Genomic DNA, 27515 nt, shown 5'->3' on the forward strand with positions numbered 1-27515 from the left:
GAGAAGGATCTGTAAGTCGATGAGCACCGTTTCCACTCTTGAACTGACTGTAATACCTCATGAATCTACCTCAAATACAACTTTATTCTCCACACACCACAGAGGGCCCATGTGTCCCCTGATGAATACCTCAGCCTCACTGCTGCGCATGTTGTAAACTTCGCCTGTGTTTCGGTAACACTGGAGATGGCCTCGTTTCCAGACTCGGATCTGCAGACGTGCCCGCTCTGCAAGGAGCTGTGCGGCTCCTCTGCTCCGATTTCCTCCAGCTCCTCTACCTCCTCATCTTCCTCACATACCTCGTCTTCCTCCAGCCAGACCACCAGGAGGCTCCACGTCCTGCCCTGCCTCCATGCCTTCTGCAGGCAGTGCCTGGAGGGCCAGCGGAGTCCCGGGGACCCGCTGAAGCTGCGGTGCCCCACCTGCGACCAGAAGGTGTCCATCTCTGAGGCGGGGGTGGACTCCCTGCCTTCCTCCAACTTCCTCTTCAGCAACCTGCTGGACGTGGTGGTGAGCTCCGAGGAGCAGATCCACAACAAGAACGGCCACCACCACCACCGGGGAGGCTTAGGTGGAGGCTCCTCCGGCTTCCATCACCCTCATGGGGGCCTGCTGCACCCTCACCACCTGGGAGAGCCTCAGTGCAGCTCCTGCGACGAGGAGAACCCAGCCACCTCCCACTGCCTTGACTGTCAGGAGTACCTGTGTGACAACTGTGTGCGGGCACACCAGCGGGTGCGGCTGACCAAGGATCACTTCATCGAGCGCCTGGGAGAGAGCCTCCACCTGGGCCGGGTCAACACCAACAGTAACCCAGGGCAGCCGGGGGTGTCGGTGTCCCTCGCCCAGTCCCTGCAGAACAACTTCGCCCTGCTGTCCCTGTTCCAGGATCGCATGAGCTTCTGCCAACACCACGACAATGAGGTGAGTAGAGCGCAACAATAAAAGTTAAACCACATGGGGCGACTGAAGATGTCTGTGATCATCCATATGAATGACACCTTATAGAAATGAATGGGAAATATATGCACACCACTCTTACATTCAAATCCTGTTGTGCAGGGTACATTTATTGTACACACACACACACACACACACACACACACACACTCCTATAGTGTAATAGCATTATGTGTGTAGTATAGAACCATACTGGGGGCCATATGGCCTTAGGTTCAAAGGGAGCTGAGTGGCTCTTCACCTACTTCCCTGGAGACGAACTGGATTTGTACACACACACACACCCCCACCCACCCAGACCCTGCACACACACACACCCACCCAGACCCTGCACACACACACACACACACACCCAGACCCTGCGCGCACACACACACACACACACACACACACACACACACTCGTGTAAGCATAGACACATGCAGAGTCTGGTTAATCTGTACCACACCATCCATTCGGGGCAGAGAGAGGCCCCTGAAGTAACTGCACACATGTTTCTATGGCCGTTAGAAGTCCTATCCATGGATATATTATGGAGATCTAGCTTTTGTCTTATAATGGGAAAGACAAGTTGGAACTCTGGGCCCAAAGTCTTTTTTTATTTATTTTTTTTAGATCTGGGCAAACTAAAGTACAAAGGCCTGTAAAACAGGAAACTGGCTTTAGTCATATGGCCAGGAAGAATAACAAATGGCATTAGTAGGGGGTCCTGGAATATCATTTTTCTACCACTTCTGGTTTCTGTTGTGCAGCACATGAATAATCTCACTGCTGCTTGAGAATACACCTCTTGGTCTAAAGATCATTTATAAAAAGATTTTAAAAAAGACTTCTCCAAAGGTCTGGCTGAATGAGGTCTGGAGGTTTGCTCAAGTAACTTGACTGCAGAGATCGCACAGTTTATTGACATGCACACCAGTAACTCAGTTAATATGATGTGTATAAGTATCACAAAAGTTGCAGCCATGTTAACTTATTCACATGACCAATGCACAGACTTGGCTTACACATTAATCTTTTGAGTTACAGTAGCTTGTGTGCGTCTCTGTACCTGGCCAACAGTGAAACACTGGACATGTGGCAGGATGCTATTCGTTGTCGGCTGAATCTGAAACATGCTGGTGCTGGACACTGTAACTCAAAACACTCAGAATCTGCCCAGCTGTGACAAATGGGAAAGTTGAACGGTTCGATTTTATGACAGTGTCCTTTGTGAGCCTTGTTTTGACTCCCTCATGAAACAAATAATTGCCTTCTACTGCACTCAGTTATATAGAAGAATTTTAAACAACATTGATTGGAAAAAACCACTGATAATGCCAGTCAATGCCTTCCCAATTCTCTATGACAGAACGTAGACAAGTTGCTGGGAGAAAAGCAGTGCTCGGGAGCTTATTGCTGAGGAAATGAATTACTTCGTCTTGCGCTAATTCAGTGAAAATGTGAGAAACAAGTGTGCGTGTAAAGTGAAGGCACCCTGTGTAAACGAACAAGTTATGTTTACATTCAGCGGGGCTCTTTTAAATGCATTGCGTGTAGCTTTGAGGCCTAACAAACATCTTGAAGACATTCTTCTCCTCATAAAACGGTTTGTTGTGCAATGTGTGCACTCGTTTGCTAGCCTGCAGACTCGTTCTTCCTCACCTTTGCAGGCACCTTTTGGTACGTTACTGCCACCTTTCAGTGAAATGGCATGAAACAAGCAGCTGGAATGCAGATAGCGTTAGCGTGACACAATCAAAACATGGCTCAATAGCTCCACTAGCGGTCAATAACTCCACGGGGTACCTTAAGTCCTCAAGCTAATGAGAGACAAGAGAGAGCCGGCCATTTAAATCTGTATGTGAACAAGGCGTCAGTCAAGTTATCGTAAATGGAGACATTGTGCCACAGAGGATTTGGAGTGAACCAAAAAGCAAAGGGGTGGTTTTGAAATGGAAGCAGGATGGCTTGCATTGCTGGGGGGGGGGGGATGCATTTTTTGGCAACAGTAAGCCAATGTTAAAGCTTGTCCTTTGTCATCCCCACTATCAGACAGGTGTTTGTTGGTAAAGTCGGGTTTCAGTTATTCTGTGTTCATTAAAATGTGCTGAGTGTAAATAAAGATGCAGCAGCATCAATGCATGAGTAATTCTGTTTGTAGTTTTCAGAACATTAATGAAGCACTCAGTCTCAAAAACCCTGTTCAGATTTCCAATAAATTTCTTTTTGGTGACCTGCCCCCCCCCCCCCCCCCCCCCCATACGAACCCCCAGTCCTTTGCCAGTAAATAGGTGGGCTCAGTTTTCCAGTAAGGGCTTCATTTCCCAGTAATGCCTCAGTCGGTCACTCACTCACTCACTCTGCTTCAGCCCTGGGGGAGGGAGTGACACAGGAGCCGGCTAGTCTTTCTTTACCTAGCAGTCATTGTCCGTCACCCAGCTCCACATCCATCAGGTTAAAGTGGTTCCTCATACACCCGGCCTGTTTTGAAAAACCAGTTTCTGCCTTTTTAGGATTTTCACATTTGGGATCAGTGTGTCATGTTGCAGCCTTTTATCTTTGCTTTCTTATCCAGTGCAAATTTACTTAATGCAAAAGTTGCCATGCCTTAGTTTGTTTAGGAGTCTTTCTTTGGGGGCCAATATGCTCCGTCAGAATCGGTTATCCCTAACCCTAACCCTAACCCTAACCCTATCGCCCCCCCCCCCCCCACACACACACACACACACACACCTTTTTGGCGTCTGACTGGGGGTGTCAGACAGTAACATTCCGAAACCGATGGTCTGACATTCACACTCGCTTCACACAGTGATTGGCCAGATGGATGGAGGTGAGAAAGGAGTCGGACTCAGGAAATCTCTCCAGCTCTCTTTTTTAAATTTCTCACAGCTGTTTCTGTCACTTTTCACGTTGACAACCGAGTGTAACACCGTGCATGTCTTCATGGAGACACCCTCTGAAAATATTCCCCTTTATATCGCCATATTTGATCAGTGTAGTCTCTCAATAACTGTAAAAACATTTGATTGCCCACCTGGTTGGTCAACATGTTGTACAACCTGGTTCTGAGTGTACCCCGGCCCTCAGAGCCTCCTGGTTCCCTCTGATGCACCCCGTGGGTTGAAACTGGTTGTTTTTAGCCTCAGAGTTCATATTGTCTCAAACTGTTGTGTAGGCAGTAATGCTAATGCTGTTGTACAGCAAAGCTCCAGCCAGTGTCTGTTGTCCAGTTTAATGGGTTGTGGAAGCTGGTTATGGAAGAGAGCTACTGAGACCTTTGCTGCTAGAAGAAGTTTATTACATGCAGGATGGGATCTCATCAAAATGGTGTTCTTTTACAGTCACTGTCGTCACCGTGCAGTTTGTCATTTCTAATTTAAGTCATAGTTTTTGCTATCCTGTCATCATATTTAGCCAGTAGTGTGAAAACTATTGGTTTACTTATATGTTTTAGTCGTGTTGTTTTCTGTCTTTCGCCTATAGACTACTGACCAGTTATTTCCTCTCATGTCAGCCCAGAACACACATACACATGCATGTCTGCAGTCAGCTGGTCATCAGCTGTAGCCTTTTCGATGTATTTGAGCACATCTCTTAACAGAGAACGCACATCTGCTTTTGTCCACACTTTGAGGTCTGTGTGGTGTGTGTGGGCCCTCATACCAGTATGAGAGGACTGTGTAGTGTGAGTTATGGACAGAGGGTTTTTTTTCCAGGAGCTGGGGGTCTGTACCCTCAGCAGCATTACGTAAGTCCGCCAAGGAATTTCTCCTCTCCCAGGAGGCTGCTGGTGACGATGGTTACTGCTTACTGCTGGCTTATTGTGGAAGTGTTCCCTCCGTTGTGTCTGAAAGGGGTACTAGAATAAAAACAATCAATTAAATGACTTATTACTTGACTCATTTATGAGGATTTCATTGGCGCACAAACTCAACGTCTGAGCCAACGGTCATGATTTGGAACTAGAGGTAATTTAGCACGTGTAATTAATAACAGTAACAATGACTGCATTGCATTAAGGTGTTCCAATTTCAGGGCCCTGCTATTATGAGTGTTTGATCAATATGTGGTGCAATTAATGAATGCTTAAAAAATAATAATGATAATTATTTGTTACACCTGTGCTCTTCCTGCTATGACTGTTCAAAACATCTGCTGTGGAAAAGACCCTTTAATTTCGACCTGTGAGTCAGGCCTGACATTGTGATATTGTCTAAACGAGGATGGGAATACTTTGACAGGGAGTGACAAGTAAAATCTCTCATTTCATGCTTAACTTCATCAACTGTAATGGAGAGAGAAGTCATGTTTTTGTTTCCCTCATGGAGGCCGTGGAGTGAATATCACATTTATTTGCTTTGGCTTGAGCTTTCTCCCAATTCTCTGCGCACAGATACATTTATAATTTTGAGTTAACTCATTGTTAGTGCGCACACTTCAACTGAAATTCATTTGGTAACAGAAAGAATGAGTAATTGTGGAACCTCATTGATTCCCAAAAGATTGGTTGTGAAATAAGGGTTTCAGTTGGAAGATATGGCTCCTTGGGCAGCAAAGGGAGTCGGCCACCCACTGATAAGAACATATAGGGTATGTGCACACATGCGTGAATATGTTGGCCTACTTAAACAGCACAAATGTCAGTTCATCTGAAGCACTGGCAGACAGAGAAGTCCCACGTTGTCTGTGAAGTGGAAATGGAAAATTGGATTACATCAAAGGAGCGCCCTCTCCTTGCTGTGATGTCACCCTCCAACACACAAATACATATGTTGCGCCGTCTGGGAGACACCTAATCAATATGATAATCCTACAAAATGTCACTCTGTGCTTTAGATTAAATTGTTGTCACCATGGCGATGTGCCTGGCTGTGCACGTGCATGACGTCTCTGCAACACACGAGTGGTCTTTATATAGTAGGGGCTGGGCGGAGGTGGGGGTGGGGGGGTAACTGAAACAGACTGAGAGCGGACAGAAAGTGGTTGCCGGGCAATGGCCGCTCACAATGCACCGTGTTTATAAGGATGAGGTGAAGTTGAACTAATCAGTTTGATGGCCTACCAATGCTCTTGTGTTTCCTCGGGGGCCATTTGTGTTTAGCATGAAAATAAGGAAGACAGTGGGATGTTCAGTTACAGTGGGAGGTCTAGGGATTTTATTGTAGTTTGTCACACATTTCTACAATTTTACTTTTCTTGGTAAACCTTTACTGCCCTATTATGCAGTCCTGTAGAGGAAGACTATCACTTAAAACATATGCTGGGTCGGCTTTGTGATCACCAGTTTTACTCCCCCTCTCCGGAGCTTGCTCGCAGAGAATGTTTGTAAGGAAACCTAACCCAACACTGACGCTGATACAAGGCCATAGGAATTCCTGTAACTTGAGTTTATACCTCCTGGGTTCTCTTTTCCCCTTCTCCCTCTCCCTCCCTCTCTCTCTTTCTCTCCCTCTCACATACACAGGGTATTTCCTCTGCAGACTCCTGCCTTTCTCATCAGCGCTCTCTGTCTGCTCTGTGTCAGAGACAATAGACATTATGGATGCAGAAAGCCTCCTCAACATGATTTAGCAGCTGTTGCTGTTGAGGGGCAAGTGATTACATTTCATCACTCCTGGAAGTATCCGTGTGAGTGTGCGGCTGCAGCGTTTTCCTTTCTAAGAGTATCTCCCATCTGTAGGTAGTTATCCTCTGAAGAGGATTTTAGTGTGTGTGTGTGTATGTGTTTCCACACAGCCAGCAGAGTTGGATTATATGAAGTTAGACTTCCAGGGTTTTAATGCGCAACATGTGCCCAGTAATTAGAGAGCGTTCCCTGTTTCCTGTGTGTTGTGAATGTGTTTTCATGTAGGCTATGGGGGCGTGTGTATATATGTGTGTGTGTGTGTCCTAGCTTTGATGTCCATTTGAGGACTTTGGCCCATATAAATTTAATGGATAGAAAGGAAGGCATTTATCACATTCTCTTTGACAACAGGATTTAAAACCCATTCAAAAGCTGGAAGCTGCTACTTCCTACTCAGTGGTTGGGCACAAATGGGGTTTTAATTGGCCATTATTTGACCTCACTCAATGAGATTGTGCTGTTAACACATTTGACATTAAAGCTCTCAACCCTATTCGGGGGACATTGCACAGCTTCCAGCCACTGTTAGTCCAATCTTTTTTTACATTAGGCCAAGACTATGCTTTTTTTTTTTTTAAATTTGCTGTAGCTTGGACATGCTGTGCTCTCAAACTTTGGATGGGTTTCCACAGTCATGATGCCGTTAAAGGACCGTACCAGTGTGTTTTCAAGTTTTTACAGGCCACTGTTTCCTTTGCTGCAGTATGTAAAACGTCTAGCAGGCTCTTAAAGCTTGGTTGGTTTGTGTATTTCACTACAGCACTGGGTTAAAAAACGAAGCCTTCTCATTCACTGTCATCAGGCATGCCCAGTAAACACATTATCAATACATTATTGTTTCATGGCAATTTAACAGCAGATTGATTAAAAAAGATCTATATTGGAGTACGTCATAATGATGATGCATTACTTAAAGGGTTCAGTACATAATGTTTTATTGTTTTGTTTGTTCCTTCGTTGTTTTCTGGTTTCGCTTCAGGGACTTGGTTTTCTTATGGGTGATGCTACATGTGACAGGCATTTGGTCATGTTGATGTTTCAGCTTACTTGTGTAACCAGGCCATTTCCTGTAAAGGCCATGCTCTTTAGGCTGCCAAGCTGGTATGCCAGCCACGTACATGTGTCTGTGTGTGCGACAAACAGGCGATGACGTACAAAACAATGAATATTTTTTGTTACTGCAAGTGTAGCATGTTAATGTGCTGTTTTTGGACCAAACCTGGCATGGTTGTGCTTTGATGACACAGATGAGCAAATGTGATGTTGATGTGAAAAAGCTAGAAGAGCAGTCTTGTTGTGAAGCATGTGGGTTGTTTATCATGCCCTCTAATGTCACAGTAACCAAGAATAGCTGGATGTGTATGAACACAGATATGCACATTTGTTACATCTCAGCTGCTCCACATTTCACTCACACAGCTTCTCCATTTCATCCCTTGTTTGCTCGGAGCTGTGACTCTCTCATGTTTCTCCCTCTTTCTCTTGTTCACCTTCTTATTGTTGTTCAACTCCTTCTTCTTTTCCCCTCAGTTTTTATCTACTGCCCCCATCTCCCCCACCCTTTCACTTCCTTTGCTCCCTTTTTTCTTTTTTTTTTTACTGCTGAGGTATTAAGCACACGACAGTCAGTCACATGCTCGCTGGGTAAGGAGGCCAGCTGACTGTGGTTTGTTTTCCTTCTCCGCTGCGGGCCTTCCAATCAGATCGCCGGCTTACAGCCACCGCCCCCCATGTTGTATCTGGCAGAGTTTCAAAACATCAGCAGGCATGTCCGTGTGTGTGTTGTGTCCGTGGCAACAGGCCAACAGGGGTTGCCACGAGAGGGCGGGGCAGCGGCAGCGGCAGAGGAGGAAGGAAAATAGTAAGGAGAGAAAAGGAGTGATGGAGGCAACAGAGAGGGAAAACTGTTTAAGAACAAGATATGGAGGGAACCAGATGAGAGTAGGTGTCTGTGAGTTCCATAAAAGGAGCTTTGTCTGGCAGATGGTATTCCTGGGATTGCTGGGAATGTTGGGATTGGGTATTCCACAGATTATCCAGCCTGGACATACCAGACAGGCTTAGGGCTGGTGCTGTCTATTAGGCCTTTCATAAGTGAAGTAAGTTCAGCCATCTTTCTCTCTTTCCCTTCATGTCAACCCCAACTATACCAGATGTAGAAGGTTGAAGTGAGCTCTGATCGTCCAGAAAGGTGGTTAGTTTAGTGTTCTCAGTCTGCCTCATCCACTTTGCAATGTAATATTTTCTTCATAGCAGAAGAAATAGTTTTGTGTGTGAATGCTTAAGCCGAGCCTCCCGTCTCCTCCTTCTGCCTGATGTGTTGGAATGCGGCGTGTCAGAGTTTATAGGCCTCGAGAACCGGTTCTTTATTGAGACCAGTTCCAAAATTCTGATTCCACGAGAATCATCACAAAATTTAACTTAAAATAAATGGCGTACTGCAAACAGCCACCATATATTTACCAGGACCTGGCTGTCTGTCTGCACTCATGGTCACGGGCAAGTGAAATGCATGCGTGTCTTCCCATCTTACCTCATCTCATTCATCTTCACCTGGAATTTTGCACTGAGAAACACTCTGGCACCTTTATTAACATTTAAAGCATCTTAATCATTTTAATGTATACCTCAAAAGCTGATTATTTATGACTTGTGACATTAAAAATATTAGTTGTTGTTAAAGATTAGTCAAATCCGAACGATTCCCAACCCTAAACAGGAACCACCTTTCCCAAATTTGTTTTACTTAAGCTGCTAAACACACTGAGATCAAGGCATGGCCCATACTACATGTCTGTGTCTGTACATTTTAGACCGTCCTTGTTTGTGTCAGCTGACAGGCAGTTGGAGAGCACATAGGCCTGAGGCACTGATACGGATTATGGAAATCATTTTAACATCCTCTCAGTTTATCCCCAAAGTTTAAAAAGAAAAACCACACTCAAGAAGAGGTCCACATGTTTTAAGGATTTAAGCAAATTCTCTAAAACAGCTTTTGTACTTGTGTGCTACTTTTTGAAAACACAATTTCTTAACAGTTTTAGCAGATGAAACCTGAGCCCCAGCACACTGCTGCTGGAAAAATTAAATCCAAGAGGAAACGGGCAAATGGAAACAGAGAGTCTGATCTCACGCCTTAATATAAGCTCACATCTCTCCCACTTACTCCAGAAAGGGTCTCTAACAGTGTTATTGGCATATTTCATTAATTTCCATTCCTTGTGCATATGAGATTATAATTAATGTGCAATTCAAGGTGTTCCACTGTTGTTTTGATATGAAGATAAATACACTTGTTCTCTGCTGCAGGTGTCGTAATAGTGACTTGTAGTGATTGCCCTGTTAAAGTAGCTATAGGTGATGAACAGATTAGTGGCTGAAAATGAATTTTGCGCATGATCTTAAAAATATTGCTTTTCCCCTGGAACTTTGATTTCAATTACATTTTTGTTTTTATTTCCTACAATAAATCCATTCATTTCCAGTCACAGATTTCAAGTCATGCACACCACAGTTCGAAAGGCATCTGAAAACACGTTCTGAAGTACGCGTAAAATACATTTTTCTCACATGTGACAGACATGGTGCAGAGTAAAATGAAATTGAGATTGAGAAATGGCATTTGGACATGACCGTTGCAGATGTCTGAGCTTCTCACCGCCAGGGTAAAGTGGTTAAGTTCTCCAGAAGAACGTGCTTTCACAGCTTCCAGCAGCAGCCCTGGTTTTTCTGGCACCACAGTGTGACATTACATGGCCCTTGTCCCTTCCCCCACTCGGCTGTGCACGCAGGCAGCGAGTGCTGCATGGAGCGATATGACTGGCTGGTTCAGCTCGTGCCCTCTCCCCCAGTTCCCAGTCGCTGTGAGGGGAGGGAGGGAGGGAGGAAAGTGGGCTGATCCTACTGCTGCTTGACCACTGTGTGAGCCCAAGGCCAGGCTGATAGCCATCATTCATTTATTCTAACGTTGGTTCCCTCAGCATTTCAGTGTTTTGCTCTTGTCAAGTTAAAGTGTGGTGTGATACTGTCAAACTCTTAGAGAAGATATAAGTAGCTGATTAAAATGTGAACTTGTCCCTGTCCTTTTTGGGGTCGTGTGTCTGTGCTACTTTCTAGTTTGTAATTACCCATTAAAATTATCGCACTCAAGGACACTTCCCATCATTTTATTTTGCTTGCTGGTTCACTACCACCATTGGCCTATATTTGAATCTAATTGGTAACTAACAATTGTTTACTTTATTGATTTTAATTTGTTTTATTATCATTCAATTTATTAGGATATAATGATTATATTTAAGTCAGTCAGTAAAGTATCAGAGAATTGTGTAAATGCCCGCCATGATTTCCCAGTGCGCAGGTTGAGATCTTCACATTGCTTTGCTATTATCAAAATAATGTTGATTTCTCTAATCTCACTGCGACATGATTAATCAACTAATCATTTTAGATTTATTTCAATGGTCTTCATAATTTGTGTTTTCTATAAATGATTTTGGAGGTATCCCTTTGGTTTAATGACATGACATTTTCAAACACACACAAAACACTCCAACGTATGTGGGTGTGTCTAAGTGTAAACTCATAATGGAGGAGCGTAATGGGCAGAGAGGGAGTATGAGAAACATCCGGTGCACTAATGAAATACAATAACTCACTTCCCCCAAGGTAGCCGAGCCCTCCTGCTTCAGCTGCTTTATAGCTAGTGAAGGCACGTTTGCTGCAGCCTCTCTCCAGTAGCAAAACCACCCAGCACATGTCAAGTTCTCATTTCAATTTGTGTGCCTGTATAGGTGCTCTGTTGTGCATTCTGCACACACGTCAGCACGTGCTTCTGCTTGTGTATTTTGTGAGCGCACGTTACATGATGTGTAGTAAATAAATTCTGTAGGTGAGTCACCTCTGCCCGAAGGCCTCCCCACCAGGGCGCTCTCTGTGGAATTTACAACTTAGTTAGCGTGACACCACGCCTATTTCACATCTTTTTAAGTAGTTTTTCACATTTCGCGTCATGTGCACTGCACTTCTGCTGTGTTCTTGCATGTGTGAGGCTGTCCAGCAAGGCATGTCTGTGAGATGTCCGGCCAGTTGTACCACATGTGTAACAGAACAGCTTGCTTGTAATGAGTCTGATTATTATTTTTTTTTTTTAAGATGTGATACATTTTTCTCTCATAGGTTGAATAAAATAAAAATTGTGGCAAATTACTTTCAAGCTTGTGAATGATGGGCTTGAGAGAGGCAGATAAAGATGGAGGAACAGGATCCTTCCACAAAGACCTCTGGGAAGAGACAGTATCCTGTGTGAGTCAATAATATTGACCGGCGTTCCAAGAGGCCGATGTGTTATGTAATCTACAACCTTGTGTGTATGAGTGAGTGTGTTTCACCTCGAGGACTGTTGATGACACATGGGCAGCAGACAGCATTAAAGATATCTGAAGCCTCTTGAAGCCATTTGTCATAGGATCTACTTCTGTGAAACAGTACTCCAGTGTTTTCAATAACACGCTTCTCTTCCTCTATTTTACATTTAGCTGTGTTTCCAGGTACAAAAATGGTGACTGTAAATGTGAGATAATGCAGTCATAAGATATTATTGATTTCTGAATGGTCCATATAAAATCTCATGAGTGAAATGGATGTTGAAATCAATTGAGATTTTTCTTTTACTGGCCAGTTTTGTTTAAAGTCCTGCATGTCCTCTGTCAGGACCTCAAGGATCATAGTTGTTTTAAGGGAAACAACGTGAGTTCAAGTAAATGGCACGAAGAGACATGGAGGCCACATTTGATTTTTTTCCCTCTGTTTTCATGTTTGCCATCAGAAACTGAGGTGCAACAACACTGGATAATGAAGGTTTGTTCCATAGATTGCCATAGAGTTCTGTTTTTGTAAAACATTAACAACAATAAACATAGTGATTGTTGTTATATTTTTGGAGTATTTTTTGTCACTGTGATATCGAGCATAAATAATAGTGATAACAAGATCACACACCAGTGAAACCCTCTCGAATGCGCATTCATGAAATCATGCAAAAACTGCATTTTTATTCTTACTGAAATCACACATAGACACGCCTCCTACACACAAATTCAACAGCAGATGAGAAAGTCTACAGGTTAATGATGACTCCCTGCAGGGTTATTTAAATTATGTTTATAACGTGAAACACGATGTGCGTTGTGCACTTGCAGCCGTGCTGTCACATTTTAACACATCCTCACCACTGTAAGAGCTCTGCTTGGCTTCCTGGGGCTCAGTTATCTAATCACTCATACTAATTGTCATTATACTTGTTTCATCGTACATTGATAAGGGGGATGTTGGAGAATTTTGAACATCAGAAAAAGTAGTTACCATCAAGAGCAATCAGATTGCGCTGAATCGTTGGCTATTGTCCGTGTTGGTTGGTCTGAGCAGCTGTTACTGCAGAGCTCTGAGTAAATTGCCACATTTTATTAGACACAACCTGCCATACTGTGATGGTGGCAGGTTGGGTGTAATAAAGCTGACTGACATTTCCCATTTGCATTAGCCAAGGCTAAATCTAATCACTTTTCTTCTTATATAGTCCAATATCACAAATCACAACTTGCCTCAAGGGGCTTTACAATCTGCACAGTTGATTTGAATAAAGGGAAAATCCCCAAAAAGAACCCTTAATAAAGGGGAAAAATAAAAGAAACCTCAGGAAGAACAACTGAGGAGGGACCTCTATCCCAGGATAGACAGACATGCAATAGATGTGTGTACAGAATAGTTTTAAGTTTGAGTTTTAAACTGTAGAGCTACCAGTAGGTCATTAATTGGACCAATATAACTAAATTGGTGACCCCGCACATGCAACAATTCTGATAACCTCAGATATTTTGTCTTCTAAGACGTTATCAGGCTCCTCACTTAAACAATAGATGCTAGACCAGTAAACATCTAAAAATGGCCTGTAAGCAAATTAGCATTTTAGTGACAGGATCCACTTTTCTATCACCATAAACATTTAAAGTTCATTAAACCTTGTCACTTCATTGTCAGTATTGGAACAGCTTCATTTGATAATGTGAGTGGTGCTGCTCTCAGTCCTGTGGATCCTGTTGTGCTGTTATGTTGCCTTGTGGTCTGTATAAAATGTACAAACATGGAATGGGGGGAAATTGTTCTGCTGTGAACCAGCAGGATGGGACAGGGTTGCGTGAGAATGCTAGCATGCTATCTAAAATCACACATGAGCTGTATTATGCTGGCATTGCTTGGTTGAGTGTAAAAAGAAAAAAAACAGCAATATTGCAGGTTCTCTGCGTAAAAAGGACGTATGACTCAGTCACACCAGAATCCATGCTATATGTGCACCATCAATCTGCCTCAGCCCTGCGTCCATCATCTCCACCTTCCTCCTCCTCTCCAGCCCAGCTGCATTCCTTGCTTTTGTGTGTCCCGTCCCCTTGGAATTCAGAAGATGTCGATGGGGGAGGGATGTAACAGGAGGGGAGAGGAGAGCAGGGCATTGAGTGACAGAGCTTTGCAGAGACTGTAGCGGAGGACAGGGCCTAGCAGAAAGAGGGACAGCAAGAAAAAGACAAGAAGAAAAGGGTCCAAGAGGAGCTTAAGGAGAAGGCAGAAAGGAGGAGGAAGTCAGATAAAGGGGGAGGTGTGTGTGTGTGTCTCATTAGATTATGCCGCTCCCTGGGGAACAGCCATTATTGATGGATTGATTGTAGGCCCCTCCCCATCCACTCAGGTCTCCTGCTATTGGAGGCCATTGATCTAGTGTCTCTTTGGGATATGATGGCCAGTGCATATTTAATTAGCCTTCCATTACAAACAATCAGCATTCAGACAAGGGGATTAAAGCAACGCTCAAGTTTTAGGAACAAAGGTTAAATGACATTTTCCCTTCTTATCCCAAGGGACGGAGACTTTTTTGTTAAACACGATCAGTACTGCACTTACTTCACCCATCATGTATGTACCAAGCCTTTGTCCAAATAATAGTGATTCATCTAATATGGCATACATAGACATATATTCCAAGAAAATGTAGGAAAGGTGGCCTCTAAATAATCTCTATACTAAAAATGCTCAAGCAGAAATCTCAAAAACCATGCTACTTACATTATTACATTATACTTTAAATAAATACCCTTACATTTTATTTTTAATGGTTTGGGAAATGTGAAATGGGAGGAGCATCCCTTTATGGCACATGTCCTCTTGGGCTGTCAAAAGACTGTCCAGAATGAGTATTGATCTGGTTTTGGTGGCCTTTAAGTCCTTCTGTGCTTCCTCTGGCTCTGTGTTTTGGAGGAGAGAATCTGTCTTCTTTTTTCTTTTTTTTGGAAGAGAGAAGCTCTCTGGGGTGTTGAGGCCTATATGAGCTTCCATGGTAACACATGCATATGGATGAGTTGTTTATCATTCATGGTCTTTTCTCATTAATTAGATTTGTGAGTGTGAGGGAGGGAGAGAGAGTGACATTTTGTGATTAACTCATTCAATCATTCATTCATTCATTCAAACTGTCAGCCTTTGACTCTCAGCAGTAAAGCACTTTAGATATGTTTTGTATCAGTTTTTAAAAAAAACATTGACAATTGCATACAAATAATTGTTTGGGGTCTAATGTCCTTAATTATTGTTAAAGTGGGGTCAGTTTTGTGTATATTTTTGAAGATTGCTTGTCTTTAACACTAAAAAGTGGCCCCTGGCTGAATTCATGCTCCCTTCAAATGTATTAATGTTACTAATAATAATAATAATAATAATAATAATAATCCTTTATTGATCCCCATGGGGGAAATTCAGGTGTTGCAACAGCCCAATGTACAACAATAAAGTACCAAATTAAAAGCGCAATAGAAAAACTAAGTAATCTAAAAGAAAAGGGCACCAATGATTTTATTATGCACACACAAAGCAACATTATAGTGTGGTTCAAAACTTTCAATTTGAGAGATGATGAGAATAATAAAATGCTTGGTCAGCTGTTTTATTAGTAAATTTATTCATTTGTGAGTATAGTTTTGATAAGGTATAAATGAAATCCATTCAGATCTGTTTTACTGTGTGGCCAAAACAGCAGTTGTAGTTTCAGTTCATATTGACCACAAAACTAATCAGTCTGCCTATTTCTCTGTTTTCTCAGGTATTTCTGTTCTTCTGTGAAACCTGTTCGGTGCCTATCTGCAGGGAGTGCAGCGTGGGCCGTCACATCGGCCACACCTTCGTTTATCTACAAGACGCCGTACAGGACTGCAGGGCCATCACCATCCAGCTGTTGTCAGATGCTCAGCAGGGAAGACAGGCCGTGCAGGTGAGACAGGAACTCAGACACACACTGTCACGGCAGATAAAAAGGAAAATCGCCTTCAGTTATTTATTTTTCTGTATGCATGTTCTACCCTTTAAATATGGAACCAAGACAGCACTATTGAAGCAAACATAAAACCTGCAACAGAACGTGGCCAGATGTTTTCATAATTGCATCAAAAAGAAATAGTGCTGTATCACTTTACAGGACTCAAATATGTTAAACTGATTGAAGTGTTAACTTCACTAACTACTAATTGGCCTTTGGCATGATCTTCTAAGGTCTGCCAAAAAGAGACTCGTTATGAAACCACACAGATCCACAGCCATCAATCTCCTGGAGAGACAGAGGAGAAGCTGTGGAGAGCAGCTGTGTCTTTCCACCGTCCCCCAGCACAGAGCAACCCACTATTAGAGATGATCAGCTTGAATGTGTTTGAGAGTGACCAGTCCTGGGCTGCTGGGAGGCCTGGGGTTAGAGGTGTCCAGCTGGCCCTTAAAAGGGGTGGGTCACATGGGGTGAGGTCTGGCGGGGGCAGGGCTGAAGGTCAAAGGGGAGGAGGAGTGGGGAAGGAGGATGGGGGAGGGTAGATGAGGTATTTAAAGGATTCTACGAAAAGGAAAACTCCCCACCTCTTTTAAAGAAGTAAAACACTTTTGCCCTTTCCCTATTCACCCACTCACATCCCACCTCCTACTCTCATTCCCACACATCACACACACCTCCACTCTTGTATGTAATTAAAAGCCCCTTTATCCACCACATGGTACCAGCTCAGGTAGAATCGCTCAGATTGGTTTTCCATTGATATGTTATGGATAGTACCTGGCACCTTTTTTCATATCACCTCTGTAGAGGGTCCAAGCTGGCATGAAAACACAGCAGACCTGATTGGTCAGAGAGAATCATCACTAGCACAGCATGGTACATCTTTTTTTTTTAATTCACTTCAACATTTCAAAACACGGCAGCCCACAAAAACAGGCCGTGGTCAGTTGACAGACCTATAAAGAACACAATCCCTTCGTTAGCCTCTGTTTAGAGTAGCGTAGCTCCTTTGAGGAACAGGGCAGGTAAGTGTAAGCAGAGCAGGAGGAAAGGTTAGCAGTAAATATACAGTGTAGGATACAGTTTGTCAGTGAACACAGGCGTGAAGGCTCACACTGCCTTCGTTCCTGTGTGTTTGTGTCGCGCTGAAGATGATGTCACAGCAATGGCACAAGGCATACCTATGATGACCAGCGCATACTTCTGCCTGCATTTAGGGTTTACTGTCTGCAGTGGAAAAACAAAATGCCCGTTACCAAAAGTGAGAAGAGTCCAACTGAGCTGTACCATGTTGAGGAAAGGCAGCTCTACATTGGGTGGCAGCGTCTCAGACACCCCTTGGATTCCAACTTTAACAGTGAAGAAAGGATGACTGGTTTCACCAATAGTTTGAGAGCTGCAGTCTTGATGTGCCATCGTCCTAAAGCACTATACGAGTTTGATTTGCCGTCACTGATTTGAAGGGAATAGTTTGAAATGTGGTTAAAGAATTATTTGATTAGTCAGTATGTTGCTAACAGCACAAAACACAAAAGACATTTAATCTTTAGTCTTGCATGCATTTGGTTCTGGACTACAGTGAACCCTCGTTTTTCGCGGGGGTTACGTTCCAAAAAGAACCTGTCATAGGCGAAATCCGTGAAGTAGAAACCTTTATTTTTTTTACAATTATTATACAATTAAATACTCTATTATACATTGAAACCAAAGAACAAGGTTTTAATTCCGTAATGCCGACCTACAGCCGCATAGCTTTTACCTTCCTTTAGCATGTCCAGAAGTTTAACTTTTTCTGCGATAGTTAGCATCTTCCTCTGCCTTTTGGGCCCGACCGCAGGTGCCTTTGTCGGTGCAGAACGTTTTGTCGACATTATGGGTTTTAGAGAAACTTGAAATTGCAAGAGAATTTGCACGTACGTAACGTAAATTTGGCAAGCTGTTTTACGTACGTGTACATATTAAACTGCAACGTTATTGACGCACAGGTAGAGAAGAAGCGGAGAGACTGTTTAGCCTATCAGAATGCAGAACACAATGCACGATGCAAATCCGTGAAGTAGCGAGACCGTGAAAAGTGAACCGCGTTATAGCGAGGGTTCACTGTATTCAAATTTTGTCCTTATGAATGGAGCTGGATGAAGAGTAAAGGCATTGCAAAAGTTATTATATTCATACTGTGGTGTGGACATGAATGTCAGGATAATTTCCTGGCAGTCCATCCAATAGTCATCTAAACATTTCACTTATAACGTGTTTTTTAAAAGTCCAGCTTGCCTGTGAGTTATGTGTAGAAACCACAGCTAAAAGGGGTAGTAGTGATAGGTCACTCACACTAGTGTTGCCTAATGTGCCTGAAAGCTGGCAGTGTTATGACCTTGGTAAAGACTCTGCCTAAACATGAAACACTATCTGTTCAACACAGGTCATGTGACATGTTGGCATTTACTATCTCCTCCGCAGAGCTTGACCTCTGTGTGACTGGTTCACACTTTGTACCTTAATGGATGGGTACTTATGTCACTCTGGGTGTTCCTCAAATTCCAAGATATCACAACACAGAGCTGCTCATAAAATGCCAGACTGGTGTGGCAAAGTTTAAAATTTAAACCAGCTAGAACAGCGTTCTCTTGTTCCCGACCAAAAAAATCAGCAACTCCAATCATTTATTTAATGAAAAGCACCAGGATCTGTGGAACTGAGTCACAAGACACACCACCTACCATCTGGCAATGCCTTGTGGTGCTCATGTGTTTGTCCACTCCGTCCCAGGTCACCATGGGAGTAAATGCTGACGCCAGAAAATCTGTAAACACACACATACACAGACACACACACGCATAAACACCACACGCGCTCCTGTCCCCTGAGGTAGGAAATTTCTGCCCACTCCACACCCATTATCTCTCCTGACCTCTGACCCTGTACTTGTGACCTCCTGGTTGGTCAGAGCTCTTTCACTCTGTGGTTTGATTGGTCAGTTTGACCCTCTTTGTGTTCCAAGCTGTGCTCTTGTGGGAATGTTGAGGGAAAGATGGAAAGAAAGATGATGGAGACACAGAGGCAGAGATCATGAAACCTTGAAGTGCAAAAAGTATTTTCTCCCCCCCCCCATCCAGCACATTGGAAAGGGAAAAGAACAATGGAGGGAAAAAAACTAATGGGATGACATTTGGGGATGTAAAATTTGCATTTTATAAGAATGCACAGAGACAACTGGAGGAAGGTGGTGACTTTATATTTCACCCTGCCTCCTCCCTCACTGTGTATTGACAACAGTCCTCCCCTGATTCTTCCAGGATTCCCTCTCTGGGGGCCTGATTTAGTTGATCCTTTTGCTGCCCACCTCAAATGGCCGAGAGAAAGAGAAAAGGACCCTGCTGCCAGGCTTTGTTCTTGCAGGGATGCAGTGGGGGTGGGCGGTATGCGTCCTAAGACAGGGGTTGCAGATCACGACCTGTAGAGGTTTAGGTGACCTCTGATCCCTGTGGCCGATATCACAAAGGAAGCCTTATCCCACCTCCCCCTCGTGCCTGTGAGGTCCAGTTCACCCCGTGACCTCCCAAAAAACGCCAGAGGAAAAGCCAGATAAAATGGGGGCAGGGAGGGAGGGAGACAAAGAGGAAAATGTGCATTTAGCCCAAATTGTGGGCTGTAAAAGCCAGAACCTTCTATAGTTCATGCCATATAGTTCTTTTCAGTGCCTTTAGTCATCAAGATGATAAAGAGCCCTGATTACCTAATTGTGTAGTTAGAGTTCAGTGCACACAGTCTTAACTGTAAATACCAAACAACAAATAACGGCATTGCACTTTAATCTATAGAGTTTTGTTACTAAAGCAGTACTTTTTAGCACCTTAGTTAAGGAAATTTAAACATTTTAGAACAAAACATGGTGAACTGCTGAGTATTAATAGGGAGCTTTTTTAAAATAAAATGTAGTCTAAAGTTACAATAGAATCTATATTGAAACAATAAAAAAGATAACAAAAATGAATAATGAATTATGTGAAGAAAGAATAAGTAACTATGTGTGCAGTGCTGTTTGGTACTGCACTATGAGGGGGAAAACTGTGTCTTTATAATGCTTTGAATAGCAGGAGGAGTCGGGGCACAGCCCAGCAGGAAGGTGCGTTTGTGCAGTGTGAAGTGACTTCCTATTCCTGACCCATGTTTCCTTTTCCCCTCCAAAGTAGCCACCAAACGTGAGAAAGGAGTAGATCACAAAAAATAAGCAGGTGTTTGTGCATCCACTCTCCAGGAGGATGCCACATATAGTGTCCTTTCTTTTAATGTTTCCTGATGCTCTGCGTCCTGTTTGTGGGGGCCATCTCTATCCCATCTGAGTAATAAAACAGACCAGATGGTGGTGTTTTTGAACATTTCGTCTTTCCTGTCCTGTCTTTTGTCACACTGTCATGCTGAGGGAGAAATGCATCTTTGTTTAGACCAACGTCTGGTGCCTAACTGAGACATATTTTTATGTCTATCTTGCTTCAGCTGATCCTCAAATAAGCTGACATGATGTCATGCCAGATCAGTGAGATCACATGACTGTGTTTTGTTTCCCCAGCTAAGCATGGAGAAGGTCCAGGCCATGGCCGAGCAGGTGGAGATCAAAGCCAAGGTGGTGCAGACTGAGGTGAAGGCACTTGTCCTCAGGCACAAGAAAGCGCTGGAGGAGAGGGAGTGTGAACTACTGTGGAAGGTGAGCTGCTTACCTTTTATGATCATCAGCGCCCAGCCAAGTCCTGCACTGGTTGTCAGTTTTCTCACTTTTGAGTAGCATGCAGCACAAACTGTTTTTCAATAGGTTGATTGTAATGTATTATGAGAGATGGTAAATAATCACGTACATAAGTCATTTCTCAGTCTCAACAAAAGCTGAAAATTATAAATATCACAAAGTATGCTTTAGTTTTATCTCAGTTTACATAATAAGTTAACAGCATACCCATAAGTTTATATCCAAACTGGCCCACAGCCTGCACTTCGGAACCCCCTACAAGGGCCTCCCAGGTTTAAGGTTACCCAGAGAACGAAAGGGGTTTTGGGTGAAAGAAAGAACCATCATCCCTTAGGCCCCTCACCCTGGGCTAAACCATGTTTCCAAATCCCAAACACTTGGGTAGTAAATGAAGAACCACATAAAAAGGAGATTATACATGCATGTCGCTACACTAGTCACATCTGTAACACTGTAAATCTACATCATATAAAGTGTGACTGACACTAGATAGTTAAATGGGTATAGGTGCATGGATGTATTTGTGAACATATGCAGAATTGTTGCTTTGGGCCTGATGGAACATAACGGACAATTTAGACCAATTTACACCCAACAGTCTACCACAGTCTTATTTCTCCAGAGAGCAGGTCCAGTGACATCGTAAAAATTGAGCCGTATCCCATTCCCTCAGGTCTCATTGCTCAAGGGGGTGTGTGTGTGTGTGTGTGTGTGTGTGTGTTCGGGTCCAAGTGTCACAAAAGAAGGATTTCACTCATCCTTGTTCCCCCTTTTAATCCTTTTTACTCCACTAAAGGAATCACTCTTTATCCCTGACCTGATGAAGTCGTTACAGGCAACCACTGCACAGTCACACACAGAGTTTCTGTCTGTCTTTTGTCCTTTCTTGTGAACTGATCCTGTTCATACCTGACATTAACATTCGTTGTATGGGCTCCGACAACAAGTGGACAGCTCTGAGTGTGCCAGTTCACACCTGGTGTTAGAATGTGTCTCCACATGCGCCTCAAGTAACCTCTTGTGATCTGATCTCACCCCCCCACCCCTCTATCTGCAAATAAACATGTACAGCATTTGCACAAACATTTCCAGACTGTGAACATTTTATTTCAAATGTTTAAAACATATATAATAATAATGTCTGCTATGTTCAAACAATAACTTTTACAATTCTGTGTCTCAGCTGCACAGCATCGTGTTCTGTTTCACATTATTATCTTATCTTATCTCTAATATCCCAATTCATAAAATATCCATAATGTTCCATCCATAATGGCTCAGGACACATTGTGTACACACTATCAAAATAATGAGGTCATTTGTGGCCCAGATCACCCTTCAGTGTGGTCTTTGGGATTGGATCTCAGCACGTCTTCAATGACGCATATTGATGCCACGTGTGAACAGGGCCTGATACACACATGTTTCAAGTGTTCAAGTGTTTTCTATCTGCAAGAGAACTGAGGGATGATGATGAGAATTTCAGAAAGACCAGTGGAGGCAATAGTAAGCTACATGTGAAGCAGGAAGGTGCTGATGGGCTGTATATGATTGACTATTTGTTGCTTACAGAGTTGGCAGGAGGGTGTCTTGCAGTAGGTTCACTATTGTGTAATTTAGTTTGGTGCAGGTGCCCTAATAGGGCTGAAACAATTAGTAAGTGAGTTGTCATCAATTGAGGTGGTGTTTAAGTAATTGAAATCACATTATTTGGCTCATTCATCTGAAATGTAGGTTCTGTGGTTCTCTATTTCATATTATTTAAACGGAAGATTCCCTGGTTTTAGACTGTTGCTCAGACAGCACAGCAAAAATGCGTTTGCGTAGTGGCATATTGTGTCAACATGCTTCTCTCTGGTGCTTTTATTTACCTGCCACCTTCTGCATGCCGCTGTGCCACAGCTCAGGTGCAGGAAAGCGTGCAAGCTGAATGAAAGAATCCTGAATCATACAAGATACAGAATGAAGAGAATGATGCCCCCTCCCCCCCAGCGCTCCCGTATACTGCCAGCCAGTCGTGTAGAGAAAAATTCAACTGGATCCAGGAGTGCGCTTCACGATGATTCAGCACTGTGTCACTGAGAGATTCATGGCTCTGAGATAACCGCAAAAGCACTATAATGTGACTCAGGAGTAAAACATTTGACTTGAAAGCTCAGAGTGCGAGTCTGGGTGTGTCCTGTACATGTTACGGTGTGAATACGTGGCGTTGGAGTTGGAGTACTTTTTACATCAAAGAACATCAGCAGTGAAATGCATACCAACTCTCCCATCAAGTGTTTTCAACTGACCAAGTAAAACCATTTATCTGTCCATCAGAAAGCCCAACTAGAGTCTTTGTCCTCACTGACTACAAAGTGTAACTCTAGTCTCACAGATGCAAATTGCAGTTCCACTTATGCCTAAGATTAACAAAAGACCTCTCTCTTGTGGACTCATTGTTTCTTTCAGAGTCCCTCCCTACTATCAAAAGTCCTTCTAACCATAGAGGCGGTCAGGCTATTGTGTTATACTCTTTTTGTTAGGTGACGGTAAGTAAGAGGCCAATCCCTGCTTCTCAGGTTCTAGCACCCTCTTTAATGCTTTATTCTCACTCACTGTACTGTAACTTTACCTGGCTTCTCACCGTAACAGAAATATGTCGTGGTTAAGTGACAGAGTCAAACTTTTTAAATGATTAGCTGAATAATTCACCAAAGTAACTCTTTGCTACTCTTTTTGTCTTGTCAGTGTTGTCAGCCCCCGACCCGGGTATCTCTTTGAATAGTATACTTTGTATACAGTGTTTGCTCATTGTTATCTTATTGTCTTCTGTTGTATTGTTTAGGCAAGAAGGAAGAAACCTAAAAACAGTTGCCTACAACAGGTTAAGAAATATTTTGTAGGGCTGAATTTCTGTTTTTAAAAAAAAGCTGCAAGAGCAAGTGTGTTTTTCAGTTGTAAAACAAATACATTTTCTTTATGACATTCATGGCGTCTTTAATAATAATGATTATGTATGATTTCATGACACAGCATTTACATTTTGTCAATTGGCTACACTTAGACTTACCACTGAAATCAGTAATGCACCGTTTGTCCTTAATGCCCATCAACCATAAGTCACCTTCAAATAAATGTTATGATATAAGTGAAAGTCTCATGCAACCTCATCTGTGACCATGTGTCTCTACTTTCTACATGGCTGGTTAATATTGACATGCTTATTCCAGATCAAAATTGGTATGCAGGCAACTAGCTGCATGTCGCTCAAATTTTCTTCTTCTCCTTCCTGAATATGTGACAGACTTGGCATGGTCAGCACATTGCTGCCACCCTGTGGGCAGACCTGCTGGTAACTGTCAGTGGTCTGGAGATACCTTGTGTATTTGTCAAATGAATTAAAGGAAAGTGGACGCAGTGGTTGAAAATCATCAAACATCCATAGAGCTCTTATCAAATTAAACACGTAGTGACTCATGTTGGTATTTAATAGGATTGCTTCCATATTCAGCGTAGCACTGTCGCTTCAAGAACAGGAAAATCAAAAACATAAAAATGATTATTTATATGGATGCCTCTGTCATGTGCTTTCTGTGATGGCAAACATTCTGTACTCTGGCTCTGTCTCCCTTCAGGTGGAGAAGATCCGTCAGGTGAAGGCCAAGTCTCTGTACCTGCAGGTGGAGAAACTGCACCAGAGTCTGACCAAGCTGGACAGCACCATCGCCGCTGTCAGTCAGGTGCTGGATGAGGGCCGCCATCTTGACGTGCTGCTGGCCAGGGAGCGAATGCTCACCCAGATCCATGAGCTCAAGACGTTGAGGGGCCTTCTGCAGCCGCAAGAGGATGACCGCTTCATGTTCACTCCTCCAGACCAGGTAGGAATTGGGACCCTGTAGATCATAGATCACAAACAAGTGGTCAGCACCTAAAGTTTGGATGACAGTATTTCAGTATTGCTATGTTTACCCAGCCTGATGTAAGTTAATCTTGGGGTTTTCTGTACTGAATCAACAAGTAAACCTTTAAAAACACAAAGCAAGTGAAAGTATCCATCATGGTTTCCACAGGCCCTGTACATTGCTATCCAGTCCATGGGTCTTATCAGCAGCGGAGCCTTTGCACCAGTCACCAAAGCCCACGGTGAGGGTCTAAAGAGTGCGCTTCGTGGCAAGCCTGCCTCCTTCACTGTGATTGGATATGACCATGATGGAGAGCCACGTCTGTCCGGCGGAGACACAGTGTCTGCAATAGTCATGTCAGTCACAGATGGCAACCTGTCTGCGGCGGAGGTGACGGACCACCAGAACGGCTCCTACACTGTCAGCTACCTGCCTAAATGTGAGGGGGAGCACCTTGTGTCGGTGCTGGTGTGTAACCAGCACATCCAGGGGAGCCCCTTCAAGGTGATGGTGAAGTCAGGGCGGAGCTATGGCTCCCTGGGCTCCCAAGTGTCATCCTTTGGGTGCGAGGGGGAGGGAGACGGTCAGCTGTGTCGCCCCTGGGGCATCAGTGTGGACAAGGAGGGATACGTGGTGGTGGCCGATCGCAGCAACAACCGCATACAGGTAGACCACCACCTTTAATCTGTGTCTGTTGACGAACAGAGTTCTAAATCCCACTTCTCTATACCTGGCCAGTGTCAAACATAATTTGATAAATTATGAAATTATAAAAATTAAGCTCTTAAAAGTAGATAAAGCAAAAGTGAAGAAGGCCTTTTATTTTCTGTATTTGACATTCTCATTGTGACTTCCACTTTTTTCTGTATTGTGCCCTCAGTTTCCAACTGTCTTTACTCACCCTGATGGTTATACTGAATTTATCAGACACTCATCAGTTCATACTAGCGTCACATTGTTGATTTTGGTGCTAAATGTTTAGATAGCAGCCAACTTTGTGTTTCATTTCTTTAAAAGTGCACAAAGCTTTTTCTTCCTACATTCCTCCTTCCACACACACACACACACACGCACACACACTGTGATGCACCACAGTCTTTGTGAAGCTTTGTTACTAAAAGGTAATGCAACAATTAAAATGTAAAGTAGAACTGCATTTGACAGAACAAATGGCTTCAATTTGAAGTTGTCAGTGTCACGGTGACCCTAACAGCTCACCACATACTCATGTGCTTGAGTGGTTCTCACTTACTGTGTGGGTCCTGCTTTCTTAGTGGAGCGTCTACAGTCTGTAAAAACTACACTGAAAGCCAACTGAGTTTGACCCTCCATTTAGCACGTGGGTTAATATGAGAGCTTTGGTGTAATATTAAAGTGGAATTAATAAGCAGTGATCCTTCCTTCCGTCTCCAGATATTCAAGCCTTGCGGTGCTTTCCACCACAAGTTTGGCTCTCTGGGCTCTCGGCCTGGTCAGTTTGATCGTCCAGCAGGAGTTGCATGTGACAGTCAGAGACGAATCATTGTGGCTGATAAGGACAATCACCGTGTGCAGGTATGAGCCGCTACTTAGATAGATTTAGAACAGATTTCTTCTTATTGATTTAGCATTATTGCTGGAATTCTGTTGTGTTCACACAATGATCAAAATGCCCAAAGAACACCGGAAAGTTCATGAGAAAAAAAATGTACAATTGTCCAAGTTCAAAACAGCTTGTTGGCTTCTGAAAACTTGTAAAGTCATGTACACATATGTAAACACATAGCTCCTCATGCTTACGCTGTCTGTGCTGCAGATGTAAACAGTTGGGCCTTAAGACATTTGCTTTGTCTGACAGGTGTTTACTTTTGAGGGCCAGTTCCTGCTGAAGTTTGGGGAAAAGGGTACCAAGAATGGGCAGTTCAACTATCCCTGGGATGTGGCTGTCAACTCTGAGGGTAAGATCCTGGTCTCAGACACCAGGAACCACCGCGTGCAGCTCTTCGCCCCTGACGGCTCTTTCCTCAACAAGTACGGATTCGAGGGGGCCCTGTGGAAACACTTTGACTCTCCCAGAGGAGTGGCCTTTAACCATGAGGACCACCTGGTTGTGACCGACTTCAACAACCACCGGCTCCTGGTCATCAGGCCAGACTGCCAGTCGGCCCGCTTTCTGGGCTCCGAGGGCACCGGGAACGGCCAGTTTCTGCGGCCCCAGGGCGTCGCCGTGGACCAGGAGAACCGCATCATCGTGGCCGACTCCCGCAACCACAGAGTCCAAGTGTTTGAGGCCAATGGAAACTTCTTATGCAAATTTGGCACACAGGGGAGTGGCTTTGGACAGATGGATCGCCCCTCCGGTGTGGCTGTGACGCCTGACGGAGTCATTGTGGTTGTTGACTTTGGAAATAATCGCATCCTCAAGTTCTAAAAAAAAGTTTCTTTTTGCATTCTCTCCCTCCGTTTGCCCTTGTGCAGTTTTTTTGATGAAGGAAATGGAGGCGAGAGAATGAATCAACAGACACAACAGGGGGAGAGCTCAGAGAGGACTGAGAGCATGCTGAAGGGAAGGGAAATTAAAGTTGTAGATGATTATTTTTGTTCATTTACATTGATATTCTCCCAATCGGATATCTGTGGTATGTATGACAATGGGGACCTCTACAAATTGATAATCATTATAGACTAAGAGCCATATTTCCCTTCCTCGGTCTCAGCTGCTCTGAATTCTCTCTGTAAACTCTCCTTAAGTATCCATCTCAGGGAATTTCTCACTTTTCTTGAAATCTTGTACCCTCTGCTCCATACCTACCTCATTTAGCTCTTTATGAATGTACTCATAGTCACTGAGCAGGGGTTTCAGTCCGTGAAGTTTTACAAAGAAGAAAAGTCTACCTCTATACTTTGTTATTTAAGAGAGACAAAAAAGAATAGACTGTTCAGTTGATATTTGCACAGGATTAATGGAATTCTTGCTGT

The 27515-nt window shown here is 43.5% G+C and overlaps 1 protein-coding gene across 1 annotated transcript; it reads left to right on the forward strand.

Annotated features, from left to right (window-relative positions):
- Positions 1–26967, forward strand: trim71 (tripartite motif containing 71, E3 ubiquitin protein ligase). Its single transcript, XM_070846891.1, has 7 exons — positions 1–924; positions 15717–15884; positions 20500–20634; positions 24291–24533; positions 24726–25223; positions 25971–26111; positions 26395–26967. Exons 1-7 carry the CDS (start codon positions 187–189, stop codon positions 26965–26967), a joined length of 2496 nt encoding a protein of 831 aa, XP_070702992.1. The 5' UTR covers positions 1–186.
- Positions 26968–27515: the final 548 nt, after the last annotated feature.

The sequence above is a fragment of the Pempheris klunzingeri genome, chromosome 16 (assembly GCF_042242105.1).
Source record: "Pempheris klunzingeri isolate RE-2024b chromosome 16, fPemKlu1.hap1, whole genome shotgun sequence".
Lineage (NCBI taxonomy): Eukaryota > Metazoa > Chordata > Actinopteri > Acropomatiformes > Pempheridae > Pempheris > Pempheris klunzingeri.